The sequence below is a fragment of the Panthera tigris genome, chromosome X (genome assembly GCF_018350195.1).
Source record: "Panthera tigris isolate Pti1 chromosome X, P.tigris_Pti1_mat1.1, whole genome shotgun sequence".
Classification (NCBI taxonomy): domain Eukaryota; kingdom Metazoa; phylum Chordata; class Mammalia; order Carnivora; family Felidae; genus Panthera; species Panthera tigris.
This window is the reverse complement of record NC_056677.1, coordinates 25,312,036-25,337,741: the sequence shown is the minus strand read 5'-3', so window position 1 is coordinate 25,337,741 and position 25,706 is coordinate 25,312,036. Positions and strand designations below refer to the sequence as shown.

General features: G+C 39.2%; 1 protein-coding gene across 1 annotated transcript in view; it reads right to left on the bottom strand.

Moving 5' to 3' along the window:
- The window catches only part of IL1RAPL1 (interleukin 1 receptor accessory protein like 1), a 654,536-nt gene that overhangs the window by 13,889 nt on the left and 614,941 nt on the right, over positions 1-25,706 (bottom strand). The window contains exon 8 of the mRNA XM_042973937.1: positions 7,910-8,053. Coding sequence (XP_042829871.1) covers positions 7,910-8,053 — 144 coding nt within the window. The remainder of the gene's footprint in view (positions 1-7,909; positions 8,054-25,706) is intronic.

Here is a 25,706-nt window from a genome sequence, read left to right as displayed (position 1 = left end):
AAGGAGATTGGAGGAATAATAAAAAACCTGTCAACAAAGACAAGCTTAAGACCAAATGGTTTCACTGGTGAATTCTACCAGATACTTAAAGAAGAATTAATGCCAATCCTTCTCAAATTCTTCCAAAGTATTGAAGAGGAGGGAAAATTCCTAAATTCATTTTATAAGGCAATATTACCTTGATACCAAAGCCAGATAAGAATACTACAAGAAAACTACAAGCCAATATTTCTGATGAATATAGATATAAAAATTCTCAACAAAATACTAGCAAATGAAATTAGGCAGCACTTCAAAAGGATAATACAACATGGTCAAATGGGATTTATTCCTGGGATACAAGGATAGATCAATATATGCAGATAAATAAACACGATATTCCACATTAATAGGATGATGGATACAAAATTAATGATCCTATCAATAGATTCAGAAAAAGGTTGACAAAAAATTTATAATTTCATTGTAAAAGCTTTCAGCAAATTGAGTATAGAAGGACCATATCTCAACACAGTAAAGACCATATATGACAAACACACAGCTAAGATCATATTCAATGGAGAGAAGGTGAAGGCTTTCTCTCTAAACTCAAGAACAAGGTAAGGATGTTCACTCTCACCACTCTTATTCAATATAGTACTGGAAGTCCTAGCTAGAGTAATTAAGCAAAGAAATAAAAGGCACCTACATAGGAAAGAAAGAAGTAAAATTTTCTCTTTGCAAATGTTATGACTTTACATATAATAAGACCTAAAGACTCCACCAAAAATCTGTTAGATCTACTAAACAAACACAGCAAAATTTTAGGATACAAAGTCAACATATAAAAATCTGTTATATTTTTATATTATAACAACAAGTTATCTGGAAAAAAAAGAAAGAAAATAATCCCATTTACAGTAGCATCAAAAATAATAAAATACTGAGGAATAGATTCAACCAAATGGTAAAGATCTATACATTGAAAACTATACGGGGAGCCTAGGTGGCTCAGTCGGTTGAGCATCTGACTTTGGCTCAGGTCATGATGTCATGGTTTGTGAGATGGAGCCCCACGTCTGGTTCTGTGCTGACAGCTCAGAGTCTGGAGCCTGCTTTGGATTCTGTGTCTCTCTCTCTTTCTGCCCCTCCCCCACTCACATTCTCCCTCTCTCTCTCTCAAAAATAAAAATAAACATTAAAAAATTAAAAAAAAAAACTATGACATTAATGAAAGAAACTGAAGACACAAATGAAAAGACATCCCATGTTCATGGATCAGAATAATTAATATGTTTACATGTCTATACTATCCAAAGCCATCTATAGATTCAATATAATCCCTATCAAAATTCCAACAACATTTTTCAGAGATAGAGGAGAAACCATTTAAAAATTCATATGGAATTTAAAAAGGCCCCGAATAGCCAAAGTAATGTTGAGAGAGAAGAGCCCAGCAGGAGCCATCATACTTTCTGATTACAAACCATACTGCAAATTTATAGTAAGAAAAACAGTATGGTACTAGTATGAAAACAGACACATAGACCATTAGAACAAAATAAGGGTCCAGAAATAGACCCATGCATATTACAGAAAACTAGTATTTGACAAGGGGTTCAAGAATACTCATTGGAGAGGGGCACCTGGGTGGCTCAGTCGGTTGAGCGTCCAACTTCGGCTCAGGTCATGATCTCACAGTCCATGAGTTTGAGCCCCGCGTCAGGCTCTGTGCTGACAGCTCAGAGCCTGGAGCCTGCTTTGGATTCTGTGTCTCCCTCTCTCTCTGCCCCTTCCCTGCTCATGCTCTGTCTCTCTCGTCTCAAAAATAAATAAAAACATTAAAAAAATGTAAAAGAATACTCATTGGAGAAAAGATAATCTTTTTAATAACCGATAGTAGGAAAATTGGATATCCACATCAGAAAGAATAAGTTGGACCCCTGTCTTATACCATCCACAAATTTTAACCTGAAATGGATTTAAGACTTAAATGTGAGAACTGAAATCATAACACTCCTAAAATAAAATATAGAAAACATCTTTGACACTGGCCTTGGCAATGATTTTTTGGATATGATACAAGAAGCACAAGCAACAAAAGTAAAAACAAACAAAAAAGCTACCTCAAACATAAAAGCTTTGGCACAGCAAGCGAAACAATCAAGAAAATGAAGAAGCAACTTATGGAATGGGATAAAACAACTGCAAACCATATATCAGATAAGGGGCGGGTTAGTATTCAAAATATATAAGGAATTCATACAACTTAATGTCAAAAATATTAATAATCAAATTAAAAATGGGCAGAAGATCCAAATAGATATTTTTCCAAAGACTTACAAATGGCCAATAGGTACATGAAAAGGTGCTCAACATCACTACTCATCACAGAAATGCAAATCAAGACCACAATGAAATCTCACTTTGCACCTGTAGGGATGGCTATCATCAAAAAGACAAGAGATAACAAATGCTGGCAAGGATGTAGAAGAAAAGGAACCCTTGTATACCGCTGGTGAGGGTGTAATTGGAAAACAGGAGGAGGTTTCCTCAAAAAGTTAGAAATAGAACTACCATATGATCCAACAATTACATTTCTGGGTATATGTATGAAGGAAAGAAAATCACTATCTCAAAAAGATATTTGTATGCTAATGTTCATTGAAGCATTATTCACAATAGCTAAGACATGAAAACAACATGAGGGCTCCTCAATGTATGAATGGATAAAGAAAATGTGGTCAATATATACAATGGAATACTACTCAGCCATAAAAATGAAGGAAATCTTGCCATTTAAAAAAAAATTTTTTTTTTTTTGAGACAGAGAGAGACAGAGCATGAACAGGGGAGGGGCAGAGAGAGAGGGAGACACAGAATCTGAAACAGGCTCCAGGCTCCGAGCTGTCAGCACAGAGCCCGACGCGGGGCTCGAACTCACGGACAGTGAGATCATGACCTGAGCCGAAGTCGGACGCTTAACCGACCAAGCCACCCAGGCGCCCCGAGGAGATCTTGCCATTTGCAACAACTTAGACTTTGAAGGCATGGTGCTAACTGAAATGAGTCAAAGAAAGACAAATACTGTATGATCTCACTTATATGTGGAATGAAAACAGCTGAAATCAGAAACAGAACAGAATGGTGGTTGCCAAGGGTTGGGGGCTAGGAGGAAGGGGGTGATATTGGTCAAGGGGTATATATTTCCAGCTATAAGTAATTCTGGGGATACAATATACAGAATGGTGAATATGGTTAACAATACTATATTTTATATACTCGAAAGTTGCCGAGAGATTAGGCCTTAAATGCCACTAGAAAAAACAGCAGTTATATGAAGTGATAGGTGAATTAACTAACCTTACTGTAGTAATTATTTCACAAAGTATACATCTCTCTCTCTCTCTCTCTCTCTCTCTCTATATATATATATATATATATATACACACACACACACACACACTCACACACACACACACAATATATATATCACATTGTATACCTTAAACTTTTATATAATTTCTTTTTTTAACGTTAATCCTGCCACTGATAGATTGTCATATTTGCCTCGGGGAAAACTTTCTTGTAAGGTCTTTTGGAATACACACACACACTCAGACACACATGACAGACAGTTGAAACGTCTTCAAGTTTACAGGATGGCTTACATGTTTGTTTGTTAATAAAGGAATATGCAACAGAATTTATCTAAATTTTCTTTCATTATGGAATGGAATCAAGTCAGTGGGAGAGTAGTTGCCCTTCTACCCCTAACCATTGTAGATACCTCATTTATCTGAAAAGATCTTAGAATTATGCATTACTGCATAGTCTTGGGTCAGTTCTCAACAGTTTTGTTTTTCCAAAGACCAGCATCTCATTCTAGCTGAAACTATGCATGGTCAGACTCCACAGAGGGGGTGACCCTACAAATATAATCTGGGTCACCCTGTGCTCGTACAGTTGTTTTCTGAGCTAAAAAGCCTTGACTTGCTCTGGCAGGCACCATAGAGGTACGTTTGTTTGTTTTTTCTTTTGGTTTGGTTTGCTTCGCAAAGAATCACAGTAAATTTGTACTTAAAAAGAGAAGTCTGGCTGAGTGTGGAGGATAAAATGGAAGGGTAGAGAATTAAGACCAAGAAGCTAGTGTAGGAGGCTTGGACAAGGAGCTACAATTAAGAGTAAGGAATCAGTCTATTTTCAAGAGGTACAATGGTACAATTAACTGATGATGAAACAAGAGAACGGGGAGAAGGACATTTAGAGGCTATTAGTGCATAAATGCAATTGAAGATAGGGCTGTAAAGATGATCCATAGAAGTGGGTATTGTATAATGAGAAGTGCTAAGAGCTGAATCCAGAGGAAACAATAAAATGTAAAGTTATGTAGAGGGGGACAAGAGTAAGGTGAACAAATCGAGAGAAAAGCATCTCTAATCTTTTATTTATTTTTCAGAGAGACAGAGAGACAGAGCGTGAGTTGGGGAGGGGCAGAGAGAGAGGGAGACACAGAATCCAAAGCTGGCTCCAGGCTCCGAGCTGTCAGCACAAAGCCTGACCCGGGGCTCGATCTCACGAACCATGAGATCATGACCTGAGCCAAAGTTGGATGCTCAACCGACTGAGCCACCCAGGTGCCCCACATCAATATATTCTATCCTGGAAAAATAGAATCATTCTGATACAGAAATGATAGAGTCAAGTAATACCTATTGTAATGACCTGAAAGGAACTGCATGGATATGTTCCTGACCAAATACTTCCTTTCCCAGTCTGACACAGTGGCTGAAATAATTGGAATTTGGAGTTATTTGGACCTGGGCTTAAATTCTGTCTTTCTGGGGGTGCCTCGCTCGCTCATTCAGTAGAGCATGCGACTCTTGATCTCTTGGTTTTGAGTTCGAGCCCCACATTGGGTGTAGAGATTACTTAAAAATAAAATCTTAAAAAAAATTCAGGAGCACCTGGGTGGCTCAGTTGGTTAAGCGTCTGACTCTTGATTTTGGCACAGGTCATCTCATGGTTCACGTGATGGAGCCCCACGTGAGGCTCTGCACTGACAGCACGGAGCCCGCTTGGAATTCTCTCTCCCTCTCTCTCTGTCCCTCCACCCCAAAATAAATAAACATTTTTAAAAATTAAAAAATAAAAATTAAAAATTCTGTCTTTCTAGTTGTGTGATTCTCTGAGTACCAACAAAGCAGCCAACACAGCACTTGCTATTTAATAAATATTCAACAAATGGTCAACAAATTTATCATTATCGTATCACCAGAGTAAGCCATCTAAACTTGCCCTCTTCTTCTTCATACTCCCTGCTTTTCCTTACACCCAAGAGTATTTTATGTATTCCCCTTTTAAGGGAGGTAATGTGGTGTCCAAGAATAAAGAAGGCATCACTAAACTTGAGACTTTTGAAATACATTTTTTTAAGCCAAGTCAAGAATATGAAAAGCCTGGGGTCTCTTCTTAACAGTTATCTTTTCTTCGGAAGAAGAAAGGACTGTAGGGGAGCTATGAAGAATGGGAACTTGATGATGTTAGAGAAATTTTCCACCAAGGGAAGAGTGTGTGTAGAAAGATCTAAGGGAGGGTGCCTGAGTGGCTCATTCGGTTAAGCGTCCAAGTCTTGATTTCGGCTCAGGTCATGATCTCATGGTTTGTGGGATTGAGCCCCATGTGGGACTCTGTGCTGCCAGTGCAGAGCCTGCTTGAGATACTCTCTCTCTCTCTGCCTCTCCCTTACTCGTACTCTCGGTCTTTCTCAAAATAAATAAATAAACATTAAAAAAAGAAAGATCTAAGGGGATGTGACTAAGGTTTTGAGGCATCTAAACTATCCAGAATCTTTGACCATTCAGAACATGACAAACAGAAACTGCATTGGAAATTTACAGCTTGGGGGAAATCTTTCATCTCATTCAGAACAGAAACTAAACATATTTAAAACAGGGTTAATGATTAAGTAAAGCGTTCAGATCATCTGCTTTTTCAAATATCTACTATGCTGACTGTACAAACAACATCAGATCTTTAGGTTATACTGAACATACTAAATTTTTATTTTTTTAATGTTTATTCATTAAAAAAAATTTTTTTTGATGTTTCTTTATTTTGGAGAGAGACAAAGACAGAAATGCCAGTGGGTTGAGGCAGAGAGAAGGAGGCACAGAATCTGAAGCAGGCTCCAAGCTGTCAGCACAGAGCCCCACGCGGGGCTCGAATTCACTAGCTGTGAGATCATGACCTGAGCCAAAGTCGGACGCTCAACCGACTGAGCCCCCCAGGTGCCCCATAATGTTTACTCATTTTTTGAGAGAAAGAGAGAGAAGGAGCGCACACAAGCAGGGGAGGGGCACAGAGAAGGAGAGACAGAATCCCAAGCAGGCTGTGCACCAACGTAGCGGAGTCCAATGCATGGCTCGAACTCACGAACCGTGAGATCATGACCTGAGTCAAGATCAAGTGTTGGACACTTAACCAACTGCACCACCCAGGCACCCGGAACATACTACATTTTTAAAAGGCAAAAAATATTAGGGACTCACGGTTCAAGAAAAGAAAGGCTTTGGATATCGACCTATTTTCAAATCCCATCTTGGCCACTTATATCAATACTTGTGTTATCTTCATCAGTATGTTATTTAACCCCTGGGAACCTTAGTTGCCTTTTCAGCAACATGGAGGTTACAATACTGACCTCAGAGGTTTTTGAGTCTTAGCAAGAATGACTTAAGAACGCCTAGCACTTTGCTTGATACTCATTCAACAACAGCTCTGACACTGACAATTTTCTCATATCCCTTTGAAGTAGTAGCCAAAAAATTTAATAACTTGCATACAAAGGCGAGAAAGGCAGAAACCAAGAGGCAAATCAACAATTACGAATTTAAAAAACCCAGTCGTGCTGCGGCACAGACTTCACCCCATGGGGAGAGAAGAGGGTAAAATAGAGACTGAACAAACTTCCTCTTCCCAAGTCTGACAATCCACAATTCTACCTGTGGATTTATTCTAGAGGATTCTGGAAAGGTCCCTTCATTTTCCTTTGTGCCACTCGGGGCAAAAGTGACAGTGAAAAAAAGTCGATAAATATGAGCAAGAAACCGTGGCCATCTGCACTGTGTATGGCAGTTTGCATATGCTTCCTCTACTGCAAATTTACCTCATGTGTGAATCATTTTCAAGTGACGAAAACGAAAAAAATCTTCAGTCCTCTAATGGGTGGTTTATGGACCTCCATGTGAAGGACCCCAAATTCCTCTTAGAGGGCACACGGAATTCACGACTGACCAGAAGGGGTAAATAATAATTACGATTTCTATGTAAACAACATTTACTTGTCCAATTTGAGTAAAACTGGTAGAAAACAATGTGCTTGCGCACATTATTATCTGTTGGTCCACACTTGGGAGAAAAATCAGTCTGTCTAAATATAGCTACATAAACAGGACTGGAAAGACTGCTATGCATTCTAAACTATTCAACACAGTTTATTACAACTGGTCAGTCTAAATAAGGAACAAATTGAGATTCCGTTCAAACCACTGGGCTAGGGAACACAATTAAAAGAGGCACTCCTTGCCTGTAGAAAAGCAAAGCTGGCCTTTCAGTGCTGATTACAAGGTGAGAGAAGATGAACACGGATAGCGCGTGGCAATCAGCGTCTGTAATTTGCAAGTGCTATTTGGAATAGGATTCTAAAAAGGGTAGGTGTCGCTTTACCATTTGCAGAGGAAATTGCCTATTGGCTCCAAAGCATCACACGTAGAGTTCCACGTGAAGGATGAATTTACAAACTGAACAGTGAAAGATGAGAACTGCTGCCAGGCGCTTTGCGGTAACTTTTCTTGCCTCTCAAGAAAACAAAGGCAGGAAACAAAGAAGCACATCCGGAGAGAACATCAAAAGAGGGAACTCATCTTACCTCCATCCAGCTCCTCGGCCCCAAAATGATTCCTGTAGAAGAGCATGATTTCTATCTTGTAACACTTGTAGATGGTCACCAGACAAACAAGCAGCAAAAGGATAGCACCAAGCCCTCCAGCAAGTTCAACTGTGTACATCAACTCTGGGAACAACAACAACAACAAATCACCAAAGGGAATTATACCATGTTCACATTCCAAGTCACAAATTCAACTTGATTTCACAGTTCTGTGGATGAGACCAGATGTAGGTGATGGATTAACACAACCCCTTCCCCTTCTGCATGAAAATGGGACCTTTCTAAGGTCTGTTTCCTTGGTAACCAGATAAGGTGGTCTGTGGTAGCTGTGTTGCTAAGCGACATTGTTTACGGTAAAAATGGGAGACGGCATTGGACGGAAACAAATTAGAAATACCGGCTTGGAAACGGTAATTTGGGGCTTGCCTGAGTACAGTAACACATATAAGCATATCCCTTGGGGGAATCCCACAAGTTATGCTTGTGGGGTTGATCAAAGAAATATCGGTTCCTGTGGATATGAAGCGTTTAAGTCAGGACGGCTTCCGAACTCACCCAATGTGAATCTTGACCTTTCTCACCTGTGCTATCACCTAGGGGTTGGGGCTGAGGGGACGTAAGGGTTCCAACAACGCAGTTCCTGAAGGGCAGTGTGGACTGTGACATAGAGGGGCGGGTGGGCCACCTAAGGAATACTGCCTGCTGCCTCCTGCCAGGAGCAATGACTACTGTTCCATATGTTTCTGAACAGTCGTGCCAGTGTGGCTTGCCGCAGTGTTGGTGGCTGAATACTTGGGCTCAAAGAGCCGGCCCCCTCGTGGATGTCACACCAGACTATGTCGGTAGTATTTTCCTTTCACTAAGCTATTTAGAGAATTTTCTTTTCTTCTCTTTCCCCTTTTACTAGGCAGTTTGCTACATTCTACCCAAAAGAGGGATTCTCTTGCCACATACATGTTCTCTTTTTCCTCTTGAATATCCATATTACATTAACAATTATCAGGCATTTCTGGAGATAGAATATTCACTTCTTTTCTTCCCCTTTAGAGCCCATACACATTGTAACAAAATGAAGGCTACCGGCTTTTAAACATTAAGCCAGAATGCACAGACTATGAAGTTCACTTTACGCGCCTACGAATGCCTACCGTCTTGATCAACACAGTACACACGTTACTGATGGGGAGCCATGGTTCACTATTGTTGATAACTACGTTGAAAAGTGCTGGTTTCCTTAATTACCATTAGATATAAAAATTCCTGAAATGATGGCTCTGAAGTAATGGTATTTTTGATGCTTTACTTTATAATTCATCGATGGGTTATCTAATTTCAGAGCAGAGGAAATGTAGGCTTATAGTGAAAACTTTAAAATAATCTATGGCTTGAGTAACAACTACTCTTGTGTTACAAGATCACTCCTGAGATCTCAAAAAGGGGGTGAAATAATCAGGAGTACAGGGCCATATCAGGGACAAATAACTTGAAAACACGGACATCATTTTCTCACAAGAACATTTTGTGTTTGTGCACGTGTGTTTGCGTGTGATGTGACTTTTCCTGGGATAATTACAGAACTCAGCCATATTTTTCATTATGTAGTCCTTCATTTTCAATGCAACAGTTTAATCAGAAAACATATATAACTGCTGTTTAATCAAGTGTATTCTGATGCTCTTGTTATTAAAATTAAATGGAAAATAGAAGACAACCTTATTAGAAGTGATTGGACTTTATGAATTTAAGGAAGAAAAAGAAAACGAGTTATTAAATCTTTTAGAGTCTAAATGAATATGACAAGGGAAATGCCAAAACGCGCCTCCTGGAAATTTTTATATTTTGTGCTTATAAATATCAGACACCTTTATATGCTGAATCTTGTGAGGACCTACACAAGATACTACTACAAAAGTACCAGGAATGAAATACAAAAAGCTCCTCAGGATAATGTTGTCCCATCCCTGTGCGAACAGAGAGGATAAGTGGGTAGGTAATTCCGTGGGGGGCATTGGGCCTGGTTCTCTCAGTATATGAGTTAACTCCACCATGTACACAGAAACCTGCAGAAAACTAACTTATGCCCACAGGCCAATTTGTATACCAAAATCACCTGATTTAAATTGTACTGGATACGATGGAAGAGATAAACATTTGAACTGTGGTTTCTTTTCCGATTCACCCTGTTTTCTATTTTAACGCATTAGACACAATTTATCACTCTAAAATGCTTGCACGAGAAAAGACAGGGAAAAATAACGGAGAACGCTTAACTTGCACTCTCAAACGGTGCTGATGGCAAAGCCCAATGGTACCACTATATTAGAAAATTTGGGGTGGTTTCTAATAAAGTTAGCTTAGGGATCTACCCTATGACTAGCAAGTGCACTCCTATGTATTCACCCACGGAAATATAAGCAGATATCCACAAGAAGACTCGTTCAGGAGTGTTCAGAGAAGTCTTATTCATGGTGGCCGTGACTGAAAACGACCCAAAGGGTGATTAACAGGAGACATTGAATAGGCTGCTGTCCGTCCATATGACAGAATACACTCAGCAGTAAAAAGAATAAACTACTGACACGTGCAACAAGAGTGAATCTCACCAAATTATGTTAGGTGAAGGAAGCCAGACACAAAGTAGTATCTTCTGTATAATTCTGTCTAAACGAAGTACAAGAGCAGGCCAAAATAAACCATCGTGATAGAAATCACAAAATGGATGCTTTGTGGATAAGTGATGGGAAAATGTATTGGAAGGGGGCAACGGGAAACTTTCTGGGGTAGACGAAACATTCTGTAGCTCTTTTGAGGTATGGATATACCGGCATATGATTGTCAGAATGCAATGAACGGAACACCTACCATCCATGCACTTCACCTTACGTTAATCACACTTCCATTCTTCACAACTTTGATATTTTGAAAAAAAATAGTCATTATAAATTCTAACTCAAGGCTTAGGTGGGGAGAAGCTGTAAAAGAAAGCTGGAGTCAGGACAGCTGCTTTGGCAGGTATCCGCCCAGGTCAGGAATGGTTCTATGTTGGCTCCAAGCACACTTGTGGATTCTAGAGACGTGGCACCAGGCCTGGGCAACTGGCGTGCTTCACCCCGTATCTAGTTGAACAGCTTTCAAAACAATCCAAAACTGTGCCTGAAACATAATCTTATTACTCTAATAAGCGGAATTCTCATTTTCTTTGGATGGTATTTATAAGACTGGTCTTCACACACTTCTTTAAGACCTTTAACACTGAATATGCAAAATCAGAGAAAAATTACATGAAAGTAAGTCCTTCCTATTTTTAGAGAAGTCACTGCCCAAACGTGAATTATTCCCATTGCTAGAAGTCTAGGGCCAGTCAAATAATTATATACACTACCTCAAATATACTATTTCATAGGCCAATCAATAGTATTGTCTGAAATGTAATGAGAAAAAGCCAGAGGGGTTGATGGGGCTTAGCAATTACAGAAATGGTCTACTGTCACATGAATGTATACTTTAAGTTACAAACATATGGAAAGTTATATATACCTAGAGTATGAGCAATAAGCAAGAATAAGCCTTCTGAGCCAGAGGATAGTCATTTACTAATAATAGGGACACCAAAACCAGGTCCAAAGACACGGCATTTTCAAGGAGCGAATTTGTCCTGGGATCCGGAGAGTGTCTCAAATTTCCTTCAGATACTTCTGTAGTATTACATTCAGAAGCATGGTGTTCTTACAACGTCCTCGGAAGTCAGAGAAGAAATGGGTCTTTTGCCATGGTCCACACACCAGTGCCTGTTCCTCGGTTACTACGTTGTTTTTATGCAAGAGTACCTTACGTGCCCTTCGTATTATAAATGGGAGAGGTTAAAAAATTTTCATTTAAGTTTTTCACACCGGTTTGTATGCCCTGTGTAAACTCTCCCCCCGCCAAAAGGGTGTATTAGATTTAGTTTCCACATTCTTTTGGTCCAAGCTGGACGCATTCATTAATATGAGCGCTACCCATTATGGCTTATCCATTGGGTCAAGACAAAATTACTAGGGGTTAAATTCTGTTACAGTTAAAAGAAATGATCTGGGCCCACTGCTGTATTGTATCCTTACATTGCAATGTGAAAGGTGTTGCCCCAGCAAATGTCATTTTCCCTTTGAAATGGGATCTGCTTTTCAGCTCCAGTTCAAGTTGCCTGGAGTGGCAGCATTTAAAAAATAAAAAGATTCCATTTCAGCACGATTCGACATCAGAAGATGGAAAGAGAAAGTGCAGACCTTTTAAGAATCTGTTTAGCCTTTGTGTTATTTTGTTAAAATGATAGACTCTGCCCCCCTTTAAGGGATTGAGACTGAATATTGAAAATTGTAAAGCAAAATTGCTCAGCAAAACCTAAGGGAAACTGGCATTTGGTTAAACACAACAAATGAACAAGTGCCAAAGAGTTACGTTTAAGGGCACCAGCAGTCATTTAGTTACAGGCAATTAACAATAGTCTTTGGAAAGCTCCAGTTTGGGCAAAGGGAAAACACATTGATTATTGCTGCAGTAGTAGACTGCTTTCGGAATAAATTGCTTCAATTTAAAACTAGATTTGCTACAAGCATTTTGAGCAATGACTACAATTTTTTCTTATCAAGACAGTTGGACCAAGCAACCCTTTAAAAGAAACAGCTAATTAAAATAAAGCGCATGCCATCTCTTAGTACATTGGATTACACTGCAAATAATAAATGCATTTGGTTTACACTAATCTTGCTGCAATTACCTAGTGCAGTTTGGGATCCTATTTTTTTCTACTGGCCAGTACCTGGTATTGTTGTTGGCAAACTTTTTCTGCTAGGTATCTTTGAAGAGGTAAAGATGTTAACAAAGTAAATCAAAGTTTTTAGGTATTTTTGAACTCCTCACTTGGATTTTCATTTTGTTTCTCTATATGTATTTATATGCATAATCTTGCTTAAAGTATAACTGAGTATTTTAGGTGGCTTTTCCTTATATAGTTCAGCCTAAAATGGCCTCATTCATTATATAAAGTCCTTTCAAATGTTCTGCCCTGATTTATATGCAGTAAAGTGCAAGTTTGTGGGGGGAAATGCATGATAGACAATCTAATGATCCCGGTTTATTCATTAGCCTCACCAAGTACATTTCCTCTTCTCTCATTGTGTTATAAAGAGCTAAACTTTATAAGGATTTATCCATCCACATAAATTCATATGCATATTTATTTCTCTGGAGCAGTATAACTTATTTGTTCCTGGCAGGAGGATAATTATGCTCAGCCTACAAAGATATTCAACTCAATTCTACAATACATCAACGCAATTTAGAAGCAGTTATAATTTTTTTTTTTTCGGTAACGCATTAAGAAGCTGAATTGCTACTCACATAATGGCAAGAAAATGTTTTGGGGAAGGTATAAACTAGTATGTAAAGATAGAAGTTTTGCTTTTGGAAAGTGCTTTTTGGAACAAGGCAGGATATACAAAATAATAATATAATAATAATAACAATAATAATAAAAATAAAAATGGTCTCTGAATTTAGCAGGTTGATTTGTGCAACCAAACATCTGGGCAAAAGATTACCTCCCAAGTGGTATATTTTGTTATTTTGGAGAGAGGTTTTCAGCAAAAGTATCACATTAACTTTTACTTACTGCCAATCGAGAATGCAAATATGGTTGTTGGCTAGAACCCATCATGAGGGCGTAGTTAGTCTAGGCGCCAGAAGCCATTAGAATCGCATTGTTACATGTTAATAAACTTCAAAATTGAAAAATAAAACAAAAGACTAGAGAAAAAAAAATACATCATTCTTTCCGCAGTTAGCTAAAGCCTCCCCTTAAAATGTGCTTTTCTTCCTTCCAACCAGATGGAAAGGGTGTTGTGTTTTTTTCCTATGAAGTCAAAGGAATATTCATAAGTGGTATGTATTAAAAGATGAGTTAAGATGAATAATGACAGTAATCAAAAAAACATGATTCCATGAATTCATATTAATGAACAAATAAATTAAAAAGAAAGGTCTCCCTTAGCCAAAGCAGAATGCCACTAGGTAAAAATAGAAGAAATGATAGAATTACAAATCATGATGTTTCAACCATCCTAATAATAATTCATTCAGGCAGGATTATCAACAAATGCTAAAATTATTGGGTGAAAGATTGATGAGGGAGGATATTCACACTGTTTTAAAGTACCTCCTCACTGATTATTTATTAGCCAAAAATGGACACCACTTTAAGGAAGTAGCCCAAATGAACATCACCAGCAATGGGACAAATTGACATCACCTACCTCCTGATGTGATGCATTAAGGAGGCACAATTATCATTTACATAGCACTCCAGCCAGAAACAGGTAAATATCCAAAAAAGGAGGACGCATACGGCAAACCAAACTGAGGGACATTGTACAAAAAAAAAAAATCTGGTTTCTACTCTTCACAACTGTCCAAGCCATTGTTAGGGTCAAGGGCAAGCCCTTTGGCTTGATTATTTTGAGTTAAAAGCAATCCAAACACAGCAGATGCCTGCAAAGGTCTCCACCTTTCCCAACTGCCTAAATTGACTTGGAAAGGAGAGCCTGTACCATGGAGGGAGCTCTTAACAGATTCCTCTTTACCTAAGAAATTTATTTGCATAACAGGACAACCTTTGTTTTCTAAACCCTTTTGTTTTCCAACCTTTGTTTCCCAAGCTCGTCTCCTCCCCTTACCAGCTCAGGAGGTCACATAAGCCTCGGGTCGCCTGTCTTTAAATGTCACTTCTGTGGGGATTCCTCCTACTAAATATGATATTCTCCTGTTAATCTGTCTCATGCTTAGTTCAGTTACCTCAGTGGGCAGAGGAAATTCATTCCCAACACCCTGAAAGTCACAGGCTGAGGAACCATCCCAGATTAAAGGACAGTAAGAAGACTTGACCAACAACATGCAATATGGAATCCTGGATGGAAATACAGTAGAAGAGTATTACTGCCACAATCTTTTAAAAGGAAATATAGACGGTATTTTAGAAATAGCTTTCTACCGTTTTCAATTTTCCTGAGTTTTGATAACTATATTGTGGTTAAGTAGGGAAACATCCTTGTGTTTAGAAGATTCACATGGAAGAATTTAGTCACGATGTCTGGTGAATCTAGTCGAGGAGGATATGTGGAAATTTATTTTGCTATTCTTGCAGTGTTTCTGTACCGTCCAGTATTTTTGTTTTCAAAATCAAATGTTAAAAAATAAAAGACACATGGTAAGATCATATTATCTCAAGTGTTACTGTAATTAGAGTGTGTTCTGCGTTGAACAGTCTTGACTGGAAGTTTTATTATTTACAGTCATTCTAATCTGTACAAAGCCTTCAATGTAATCTTCCGGAAACGTGCCCTTGCTTTGGAATTTTCTTCAGTAATTCTTGGTCGCTCTACAATGCTCTTGGAAAAAAGTCCAAAACCCTTATGTTGGCATTCACGGCCCTTCACTCCTTTAATTGAAGCAGCTAATTAACCTCCAGCCGGAATCATCTCTCCAATGTGAATTGAATTTGACATGCGTTTTCCCAATTCTGGACTGACATAGAGTTTCCCCTTTCCACTTATCAAAACCCTACCAATCCTGCAAGGCAAGGCTGAGATTTTGAATGGCACTTTTCCAGAAGTGATTCATCTCCTCAGAAAATGGATTTTCTGTAGCTTTTGTGGTGACTTACTATATTGCATTATGTTGTTTAGTTTTATTTATGGTTTTACATTACAGACAATTGTTTTACCTTAAGACTCTGCTGTAGCTGTTCCCTCTGATTGGCATATTCCTCTCCCAGATTTCGGTATGCCTCTTCCTTTGCCTTTTTTCTTCACATATAACACAATCTCAATTTGGTCTACTGAGCACACATTCCAAATCACAAACTATACTTTGCATCCATTTTTCTTTATTTTTAGCTAAAGCATTAATCACGATATAATATTAATTTGCTTATTAATAAATGTATTATTGTTTATCATCTGTCTCCCATTGGAATTTAAATTCTTTCAAGAGCAAGAATGCTCTTTGAGGGCGGGGGTCTATTTTGTCCGTATTTTTTTTTTTTACTGATCAAGTGCCTTGGAAGCTATCTGACACATAGTAGGTACTCAGTGAATATCTGTTGAATAAATCAATGACTAGATGATTAGTAACAAACTCAATTTTCTAACGAAAAGTTAGTTTTTTATGCATTCCCACTCTAAAATTCCCAGAATATCTTTGTGAGCCAGTTTCCCAGCCAACATGTCATGAAGTTCAAGCAACTGAAGAGGGAGAATTACTAATATGCATTCTATTAATTTGGTAATAAAATATCATTCTATACAAAAATGGTCAACTAAATAATACAAATATAGAAATGTTCTCTCATTCATAAATCCAATGACCATACAGTCTTGTACAGACTTGCAGGACAAGGAAGGTTTGTGTGCACTTGGCATTTAGAAATCAATCCTTCCATCTTTGATATTGTGATCCAATTGTTTTCTTTTCACTCATTCATTCATTCTTTCACTCTCTCATTTAATAAGTGCCTTAAAAGTTTTTTAATGTTTATTTATTTTTGAGAGAGAGAGAGAGAAAGACAGACAGACAGACAGAATCCAAAGCAGGCTCCAGGCTCTGAGCTGTCAGCAAAGAGCCCGAGGCGAGCCTGGAACTCACAAACCGTGAGATCATGACCTGAAATGAAGTCAGATGCTTAACCGACTGAGCCACCCAGACACCCCACTTTAATAAGTGCCTTAAATGTGCCAGGTGTAGTACTTTGAGTTCTAGTGACCAAGTGATGGATAAAATAAGCTTCTTGCCTTAAAGGAACTCATGTCTAGGTGCAGAGTCTGGCACATACTTAGGTATTTAATAACACAATAATAAAAGCCAACACCCATTGTGCACTTAAGTTTCACTCTGTCGGCCTTTTATATACATGTAAGAAATGCTCTACTATGAGCAGCGTAACCGCAGGTCAGGTGAGCAGGTCACTCAGGGTGTTTGTGTTTGTGTTGGGAGATTTTAGGGATGGGGGTCGGACACTTTGCAGCAAAGTGCAGGATGTAGCAAAGTGCAGAGGTTTTTGGCAAGTCATTTGGGGTGAAGTACAGAGAAAGCGAATGTATGGTGTGATGGATGGTAGTAATCAACTGCGTGTTTTGATTTCTCAGCTAGAACATGTTTATCTTTTGTTTTCTTTTCAAAGCAACTAGGGTGTACCTTGTCAATACATATTTATTTGAAGGATTCGTGGTATCAATTAAACCAGGCTTCCCAAAATTAGGTCAGAAAAATAGGACAATGATTCTCCCCTGTGGAAAACTGACATATTTTCAGAAAGCACAATGTGGCATTACTAACACAGATAGAGCTTTATCGCTGAAAACATTTCCCCTTTGGTTATAAAAGCAGTCTTTGAAATAGGTCTGGCTAAGGACCACCATTTGGGACGTACACAGAACATTTATGTATCTGTACACACACGCAAACATATGAAGTATTCACACGGGGACTCCTTCATCTTAGGTCTCATAAGATTGAGTATGATGAGGAGAAATCAGACAAAGAAGAAAGAGACTGCTAGAATAAAGAGCAAAATGGGCCTCAGGTGACCAGCTTAGAAGACGGGGCCACTGTTTATCAAGGTGTCAAATTTCACAGCTGCCTAAAGGAAAACCTCTTAGAAGAAAAAGTATTTGCTTTCTCTCTACTAGGAGTTTCCTTCTCAACGCGTCATACAAATAGACAGGCACAGATGGAATGTTCGAAAACATCTCTCAAGAGAAAATTGTCAGAGTGAAGGTGGCATTGCCATTTTACTCCTGTTTGTTAAGGGCTGCAGTGTTTATCCTGAAAGCAGGCCTCCACCAGAGGACATGCTGTCGCAGTTAGAGCACTTTGGTCTTCCACTGGGAATGCTTTGCATTGGCCAAAGAACCAGAACATCTGGACTACTTACAGAACCAGTAGAAGGAGCCATGTTTTCTACAGACACATTGAGCCCTTCTGAAAAAAACAAACAAACTAGGATTTGTAGTATATTCGATTACTGGAAATAGATTCATAAAATATTTTACATATGTAAAAACTAAATGCGTCGCAATATACGAAATGGGATGCGTTGATCAGCTTCAGAATTTTGTTATTATTACCATTTTCTTCCTTTAGTGTTTTAATGTATTTCCTAATTATTGAAAGTGTTAGAATAAAATGTGTGTGGCAAAAACTGTTTCTCTGATGAGACAAGTTTCATTCAAAATCTTGGTGACTCCACAAAGCTAGAGACTATTAAGGCAAAAAGAATAATCAAACCATATGCTGGTTTATTTCCCTCAACAGAAGTAACAGAAAATTCCATTTCTTATCTCTCTTGAATCTTTTTGATGGCTCTCTGTTTTCTGAAAACATAAAAGTGCTAAGAGAAATAGTGGTAAGTTTGCCCTGTTCTGTAAAGAGAGAGAGTCAAGAATTTATGAACACTTGTTTATGTTTCTTTTTTCTTCTCCCATTAATACTCTACAAAGACACAGGCAAGGTTTGGGAACTACTGGTAGCAGGATCTATCATTCCTTGATTCCTCCTAAGGGAACAGTAAGTAGCTCCTTAAACCACAGTGACGTTGAGAATAAAGTGAATGACTTATAGAGTTTAGTGGCCCGTGTAGTTGGGATATATGAAGGGCCTGTCCTCACTAATGAATTCACTTTCACCAAAATGGCAGTAACATGGACCTGCTTCACAAAGACTAAGCCATTATCTTACTGTCTTGCTCTACGTATAGATTTTTGGTGCATGAAAATCAGCAACGGCTTGAGAAAGTAATATAGAAGTAAATGTGCCCCCCAGACGATGTTTTCTAACACAGACATAAAGGGAGAACAAGAGTGGACATTGAAGGAAATAGGTTTTAATATACTTTTAAAATGTGTAAATAACTTGATTTTAGAGCAAAAAGATGAATGATCGGTTTCCTGTAAGCACTTTGAAATTTTTCAGTGGCTGTACCAAAATAGATTTATTTTTTTCTTATTTTTTTCCCTGACTCTATACAACATGCTCAATGAAAATCATAAAAGGATAATAAGATTTCAAATTTCACTTACTCTAATTGCATTTATTTACAGATGAGAAACCTAAACTAGCATGTAAGTAGTTAACAGGTGAAAATACATTTGAATATTAACAATTTTTTAAAATTTCTTCTAATGTTTATTTATTTTTGAGAGAGAGAGAGAGAGAGAGAGAGAGAGAAGGGGAGGGGCAAAGAGAAAGGGGCACAGAGGATGTGAAGTGGTCTCTGTGCTGTCTGTGTCGACAACAGAGAGCCAAATGTGGGGCTTGAACTCACAAACTGTGAGAACACGACCTAAGCCAAGGTCGAACACTTAACCGACTGATTAAGTGTTCACCCAGGGGCCCCTCAAGATGATCAATTTTTATGTGACTACAGAGTTGCCAGTGATAGGAGCCTACACAAGAAGATAGCCAACATGGGATTTTGTTGTGATACCTTTAACGTAGTCCTTAAGCTACTTTCAATACTGACATGTCTAAATGATATACACATATTGATTCATTTGGGGAACATGAGAAATATACCTGAAGGGGAAGAGAACATGTCACCCCAAAATGTGAGTGTGGATTATGTTGAGTTGAAGGCCATTAAGACCCAGCAGACTCAGAAACAACATTTACCTCTCCTTAGCCTAAAAGAATTGACAAAGGGGGCCTAGACCAGAAAGAGCTCTACTACCTGACACAACTTATTCACAGAAAGATTTAACTGGCATGGCAGGACAAACATCTGACTACCAAATATCTACTCTTCTTATCTTCCTGTGAATTGCCTTCCTCCCCTTTGAGGCTCCAGGCCCCCAAATCATTCCTTAACTCAGGAAGGCATATAAGCCTCAACTGGCCAACTGCCTTTGAGTCTCCTATTTCTGTGGGGCTCTGGGACGTATGAAATTACATTTGTTTGTCTCCTTTGAATCAGTTTTCTGTCAATGTAATTATGAGACCAGCCAAAGAACCTAGAAAGGAAGAGAGGAAAACTTGACTGATACCCAAGCTGTTGTGAGTCATTGCCCTGAAAGTGTGGGATGATAGTTTTCAAGTCCTACTCATTTTACATTACATACTAGAATTAGAATTCAAAATTGATTTAAGTGAGGCAATTTATGGGTCATTCTTTAAGCTTTGATAATAGTCTCTTCCAGTTTAGTTTCCATGAATTTGGCAACCATTACTGGTCAGTACTCTGAACTGCAAGGAATTGTAATTTCTATTTTTCAGTTACAGGAACTAGTCATCTAAAATTATAAGTCAACAGGGGCGCCTGGGTGGCTCAGGTGGTTAAGCGTCTGACTGCAGCTCAGGTCTTGATCTCATGGTTCCTGGGTTCGAGCCCCCAAAGGGGTTCCCCGCTGGTGGTGGCATGGAGCCCTTCCAATCCTCTGTTCCCCTCTCTCTCTGTCCCTCCCCCACTCATGCTCTCTGTCTCAAAAATAAAACTTAAAAAAAAAAAAAAACTTAAAAAAAATAAAAAATAAAAAAATAAAAATATGCGTCAACTTTACAAACACTTAAAACCATAAAAACATCTCTAGGAAGAGAAAACAGTTCATTTCACTTTCAAGATTTGCAAACTGAGGTACAAAGACTCCAAACTCACAGAATCTGTAAGATCTGACAAATGGGTTAATAATGTACTATCAGTCACCCAGGGTTCCATATGTTCTTACAAGATTCTTTCACTCTAGCTTAAGGGCAATTAGTTTACAAACGACAAAAATGAAGAACAATGGCACAAAGAGACTTGCTTTAGGTCACATACAAGTAAAGAGTCAAAACCAAAACATTCTCAAGAAATAGTCTGTTTTTCCATCACAGTTCACAATTTCTTTTCAGTAAATCTTCATTCATATACATGGTAATGATTCTTGGGGGGTTTTGAAACTGACCTTTTCGCGTTTTCTTAAATATACCACTGGATTTTTTTGTGTGTGAAGTAAAAATAAAATCTGGTTTTTTCCCCTAAAAGTTTATTTTTGAGAAAGAGAGAGAGGCAGAGAGAGAGGGAGGCACAGAGTCCGAAGCCGGCTCCAGGCTCCGAGCTGTCGCGGGACTCGAACCCATGAACCACAGAGCCTGACGCGGGGCTCGAACCCACGAACCGTGAGATCATGACCTGGGCCAAGGTCAGACACTTAACCGACTGAGCCACCCAGGCGCCCCTAAAATCTGTTTTAATAGTGTAGGGGCCAAGTACAGGCCACCCCAAAATGGACCTCTTTGGCATGAACATTATTTTGAGTTAAAAAGCAATCAAAACCTATCACATTCGGGAAAAGCTCTTTACCTCCCCCCTTGACTGCCTGCTGGTACCAGGAGGAGAGTTATTAACAGAGATTCCTCCTTAACTAAGATAAGAAACTTATCTGCATAACAGGGCAAGCTTTGCTTTCCAAACCTCTCCTTTCACCTTGCTGCTAATGGTCTTTCTCCCCTTTGTATCCTCAGACACCTACCCCCCCCCCCCCTTTAGCTCCTATAAATGTCAGGTTGCCTCACTGTCTTTGGAAGTTCATGTCTGTGTGGATTCCCCATTTTAAATATTAAATTTGATTTTTTTTCCTGTTTATCTGTCTCATGTCACTTTGATTCTTAGGCCAGCTAGAAGGACCTTGAAGGGTAGAGGAAATTCTTCCTCCCTAACAACAGCATTTAAATGTCCATTTTTAATTTAGAGAAATCAATCTCCAGATACATTCATCTTCATAGAACACATACTAATAATAGTAAATGGGCCCTAAAAGTAGAGACCAACAACTAACATATTTCTTATAGCTGGCAAATGTAGTCCTCGACACTCAAATCTAATATAGGTTTCCATGGTAATTTATTGGAAATCAACACATTTTTTCCTATTATATGGCCTGAGAGAGTAGTTAGCATTTTTTATGTGTCATGTCTAATTTCTCACTTTACTGACCTGGTTGTCAAAGTTCGATATACAGGAACTGCTTATTAGAAGTTATACCTTGCATTTTATGACCCAGTTGTGCCATTGCTCAACTGAGTACAAGAATTCACAGCCATAAAAATGCACAGCCATCTCCCTCTTCCCAGAAACGTTGCTTTCATGTCCCGGGATGGGGGCAGACACCCCTCTGGCAACAGTGACTCAACTACTAAAGACACCTAACCCAGGGCTTTGCCCACAGCTTTGCCCATACCTATTTGGTGAATGGGGATGATTTGTTGTTTTTTTCATACAGTGGCATTATATGAATCATCTCTAAGCAGCCTGCAGTGAATGAGATTTTGATCAGGATATGAAACATCGTCAGTCAACAGGTTGTTTTGACCTAGAAATAATGAGAACATCAAGGTGGTGCTGAGAAGGAAGAGGGAGTAGTGTGTTGGTGGGCAGTGGCTATGAATAAGTTATTGTGATTTTGATCTCTGTTCACATATACTTTAAATGGAATTATTGTTTTTTAAACTGCCTGTTTGTGTGAACTGTAAAGATTTTCTAACACAAAGATCTGAGGGCCAGTGGATTCCCTTTCAAGTTTACTTCTGATATATAACCTCTATTACCTACTAGAGACAGATGCCTGTTAAAATAAGTCGAACTTTTGAACATGTAGCTACTATTTACCCAAATTTTTCTTTGTCTGTTTCACAGTTTTATCATTGGCCAATCATATGTGGAGGTTCAATTCTTTTTTTTTTTTTTTTTTAAGTAGGCTCCATCCCCAGTGTGGAGTCCAATGTGGGGCTTGAACTCACGACCCTGACATCAAGACCTGAGCCAAGATCAAGAGTCAGATGCTTAACTGAGCCACCCAGGCGCCCCTCAATTCTTACACTATGTATGCCCTTCTTTACTACACATAATTGAGATTCAGCTGAATACAAGTGTCCAAAACAGAAAATTCGTGGTATTTGCTGCCCCATCATATACCTTGTTCCTCCTTGGTAATTGCTACTTGCATCAAACGAACACTGTGTGTATAGCTTGTTTGCATAGGCTGAAATACATGTATATACGCACATACATGTTGTTAAGACATATTCCTAGGTAGATTCTCTCTTTACAAAAGGGATATATAAGAATCGTGTCCAACAATGAGGGCCCTTCTGGTTCAAGAGGTTAATTATTTAACACTTGAAGAGAGTGCCCTCTCAGGCATCTCTCCAAGTGGCAAATGTGTTCTATAAAGCACAGTTTCATTGAATAGGTGAGGCAAGTAACCTCATTAAGAGTAGAGTGTGAGGGCAATGTACTAATGTTCAAATAGGTTCAAAGGTGTTGACCGTGTAAGAAGAATGAGGCAATTAGTTGGAATTAATCCCAATGACTGGCTGTGTTCCTTTTTCATTTCTCTCTCATGGAAACAGTGAACTCAAGAGAGCTAGTTGCTCTTTACCTGTAAGATGATACCAAGTTTATTGGAGGACCTAGAGTCTAGGCAAAGACCTTGGTAGGCCAAGTGCAGTCCACAGACCAGCAGCATCAACATCAATAAGGAACTTGTTTGAAATTCAAATCTTGAGTCCCACCCTGGACTAATGAATTCATACCACTTTTTAGCAAACTCTCTAGGTGATTTGTACGTACTATAAAGACTGCAATTCTCAGCAAGCCCTCTTGATTAACTATAGACCCTAAAAGTTAGAACCCGAAATAGACCAGACTGCTGACATCATGCTCTAACTGAAGCCCCTTGTTCTTATTTCTTATCACACTTTCTTGAGGCCTTGATGAAGGTGTTTTCTAGTGATCAGAACATTCCATCCACCAAGCCAGAAAAGCCCTGATAACAATGGAATGCATAGCAGACCACAACCCCCAAGTCCTCTTCCCTGCCCATCATCATGGGCTGAACACATACTGACCCCCCACCTATGATCACGTGCTCTCTGCCCGCTCTCTTGCATGCACTCCTTCTAAACTCTCCCTACAAAAGTCTAGGCAACCATCTTCTTGGCAGAGAGTTCGTTTGTTAAGGTTTGAGCCAGCCACTTGCCTCAACTGCCGGCACCAAAGTAAATTTCTCTCTTTTTTCCAAACCCTCATCTCTTGAGTTATTGGCTTCTCTTGCAGTGAATTTATCCAAGTTTGTTCCACAAAAGCATTGGCAGACTCAGTCAGGAGATACGCTTTTGATTTGTCCAGTCCCCTTGGGATTCCTTAGGAAGGGGCAGTGGACTGGGTGGTGCCCCAGGGATCACCTACTCATTTCTTGAGTTAGTGGCTATGATGTTTCAATCAGTAGCACAGTAACAACAAAAAAAGACTGTGAAGGGCTGCTCTACAGACTTCTAGTTGACTCTCAAGGAGTGGAAACACAAGGAACCTAATTTTTGTGAATTCCAATGCTATAAGAAACACCCAACTGTTAGGTGGGATGCAGCAGGAAGTTACTCAAATAAGAGAGCTAAAAGCTATCAGCAGAAGGGAGGAGGAGAAGGAACAAAAGCAGGGAAGGAATGTGTTTTGTTTTGCAAGGAGACACCCAACTAGGTGTTTCAGCGGATCGGATCGTGCCTTGCCAGGTGTGTCTCACCTGATGGCCTCTTATGGGAAGCAGTCTGAGCAGGATTGAAACTAAGGACATGTGCAGAAGCCCTCCCCGCCCCCCAAGCTGACCTGAAGTTAACTTCCATTCATTATAACACTAAGATCTCCTCCTGTGGGCAGTTTTTTTGGCCATTTTTTGAACACACGATGTATGCACTATCATGTTGACAGGCTAGGTATGCACAATTGAGCCAAAATGTGCCAAGGTAAGCTTCCTGCTCCCACTCCCTAATACACCAAATAAAGGCTTTCTGTGCCAACTCCACAAGGAGGCAGTGCTTTGAGAGCTATCTCCCTGTCTCCTTACTTGTAACAAATAACAAAAAGCTCTTTGCTTGGGTTGTGTTCAATTTGATGCACCCCAAGTGGCAAACTCTTGAGTTCAGTAGCACAACCACATTGGGTATAATCTTGAAGGTTTTTTAAGACGAAAATACCTGTTCTTCTGTCAGTCAGTGGTTCTCAACCGGTGGCAATTTTGTTACTTGGGGATATTTGGCCATATTTGGAAACAGTTCTGGTTGTCCAACTAGGGAAGGTAGTGTTGGCATCTAACGGGTGGAGGCTGGGGATGCTGCGAAACATTCTACAGTGCATATGACCGACCCCCACAGCAAAGAATTACCGAAGTCCAAATTGTCAGTCGTGGCAAGATTAAGAAACCCTCCTGCAGACAAAGTTTATATTACTCAGAATACATTTAATCATCCCACTCACATTTACAAGTGGGTTACGTATGTTGAGTAGTAGAACACGGAAATACAGGTTAAAGGTGTTGATCAAGAATTTAACAGCTGCAAAACAAGTGAAAATTTCAATAAGGCAGGGAAAGGACTTCCATTGACTAGGTCCACGTATAATTAAAGTGAGAGCTTTGGCCCTCATGATTAGTTCAACATGAATGATAAAAACTGAAGGTTTATCATTCTTGGTCCCAATACCTGCTTTGTCCAGGATCCACCCTCCCGCCCCCGCCCTTGATGTTTATTAACTGAGAAATAAGCTAATCATCCACAAACAGTGGTCCTTCTCTTTCCTAACAAAGATGCTGCTTGAATAGTCTAGTTCACACTAACGCGAACTGAATGACTAAAATGAGGAAAAGGCAAGACTATACTACATAAAAAGTCTTCATGCTGTAGCCGATCAGGAAAAACCGGGATTGACAGAGTTCTGAAA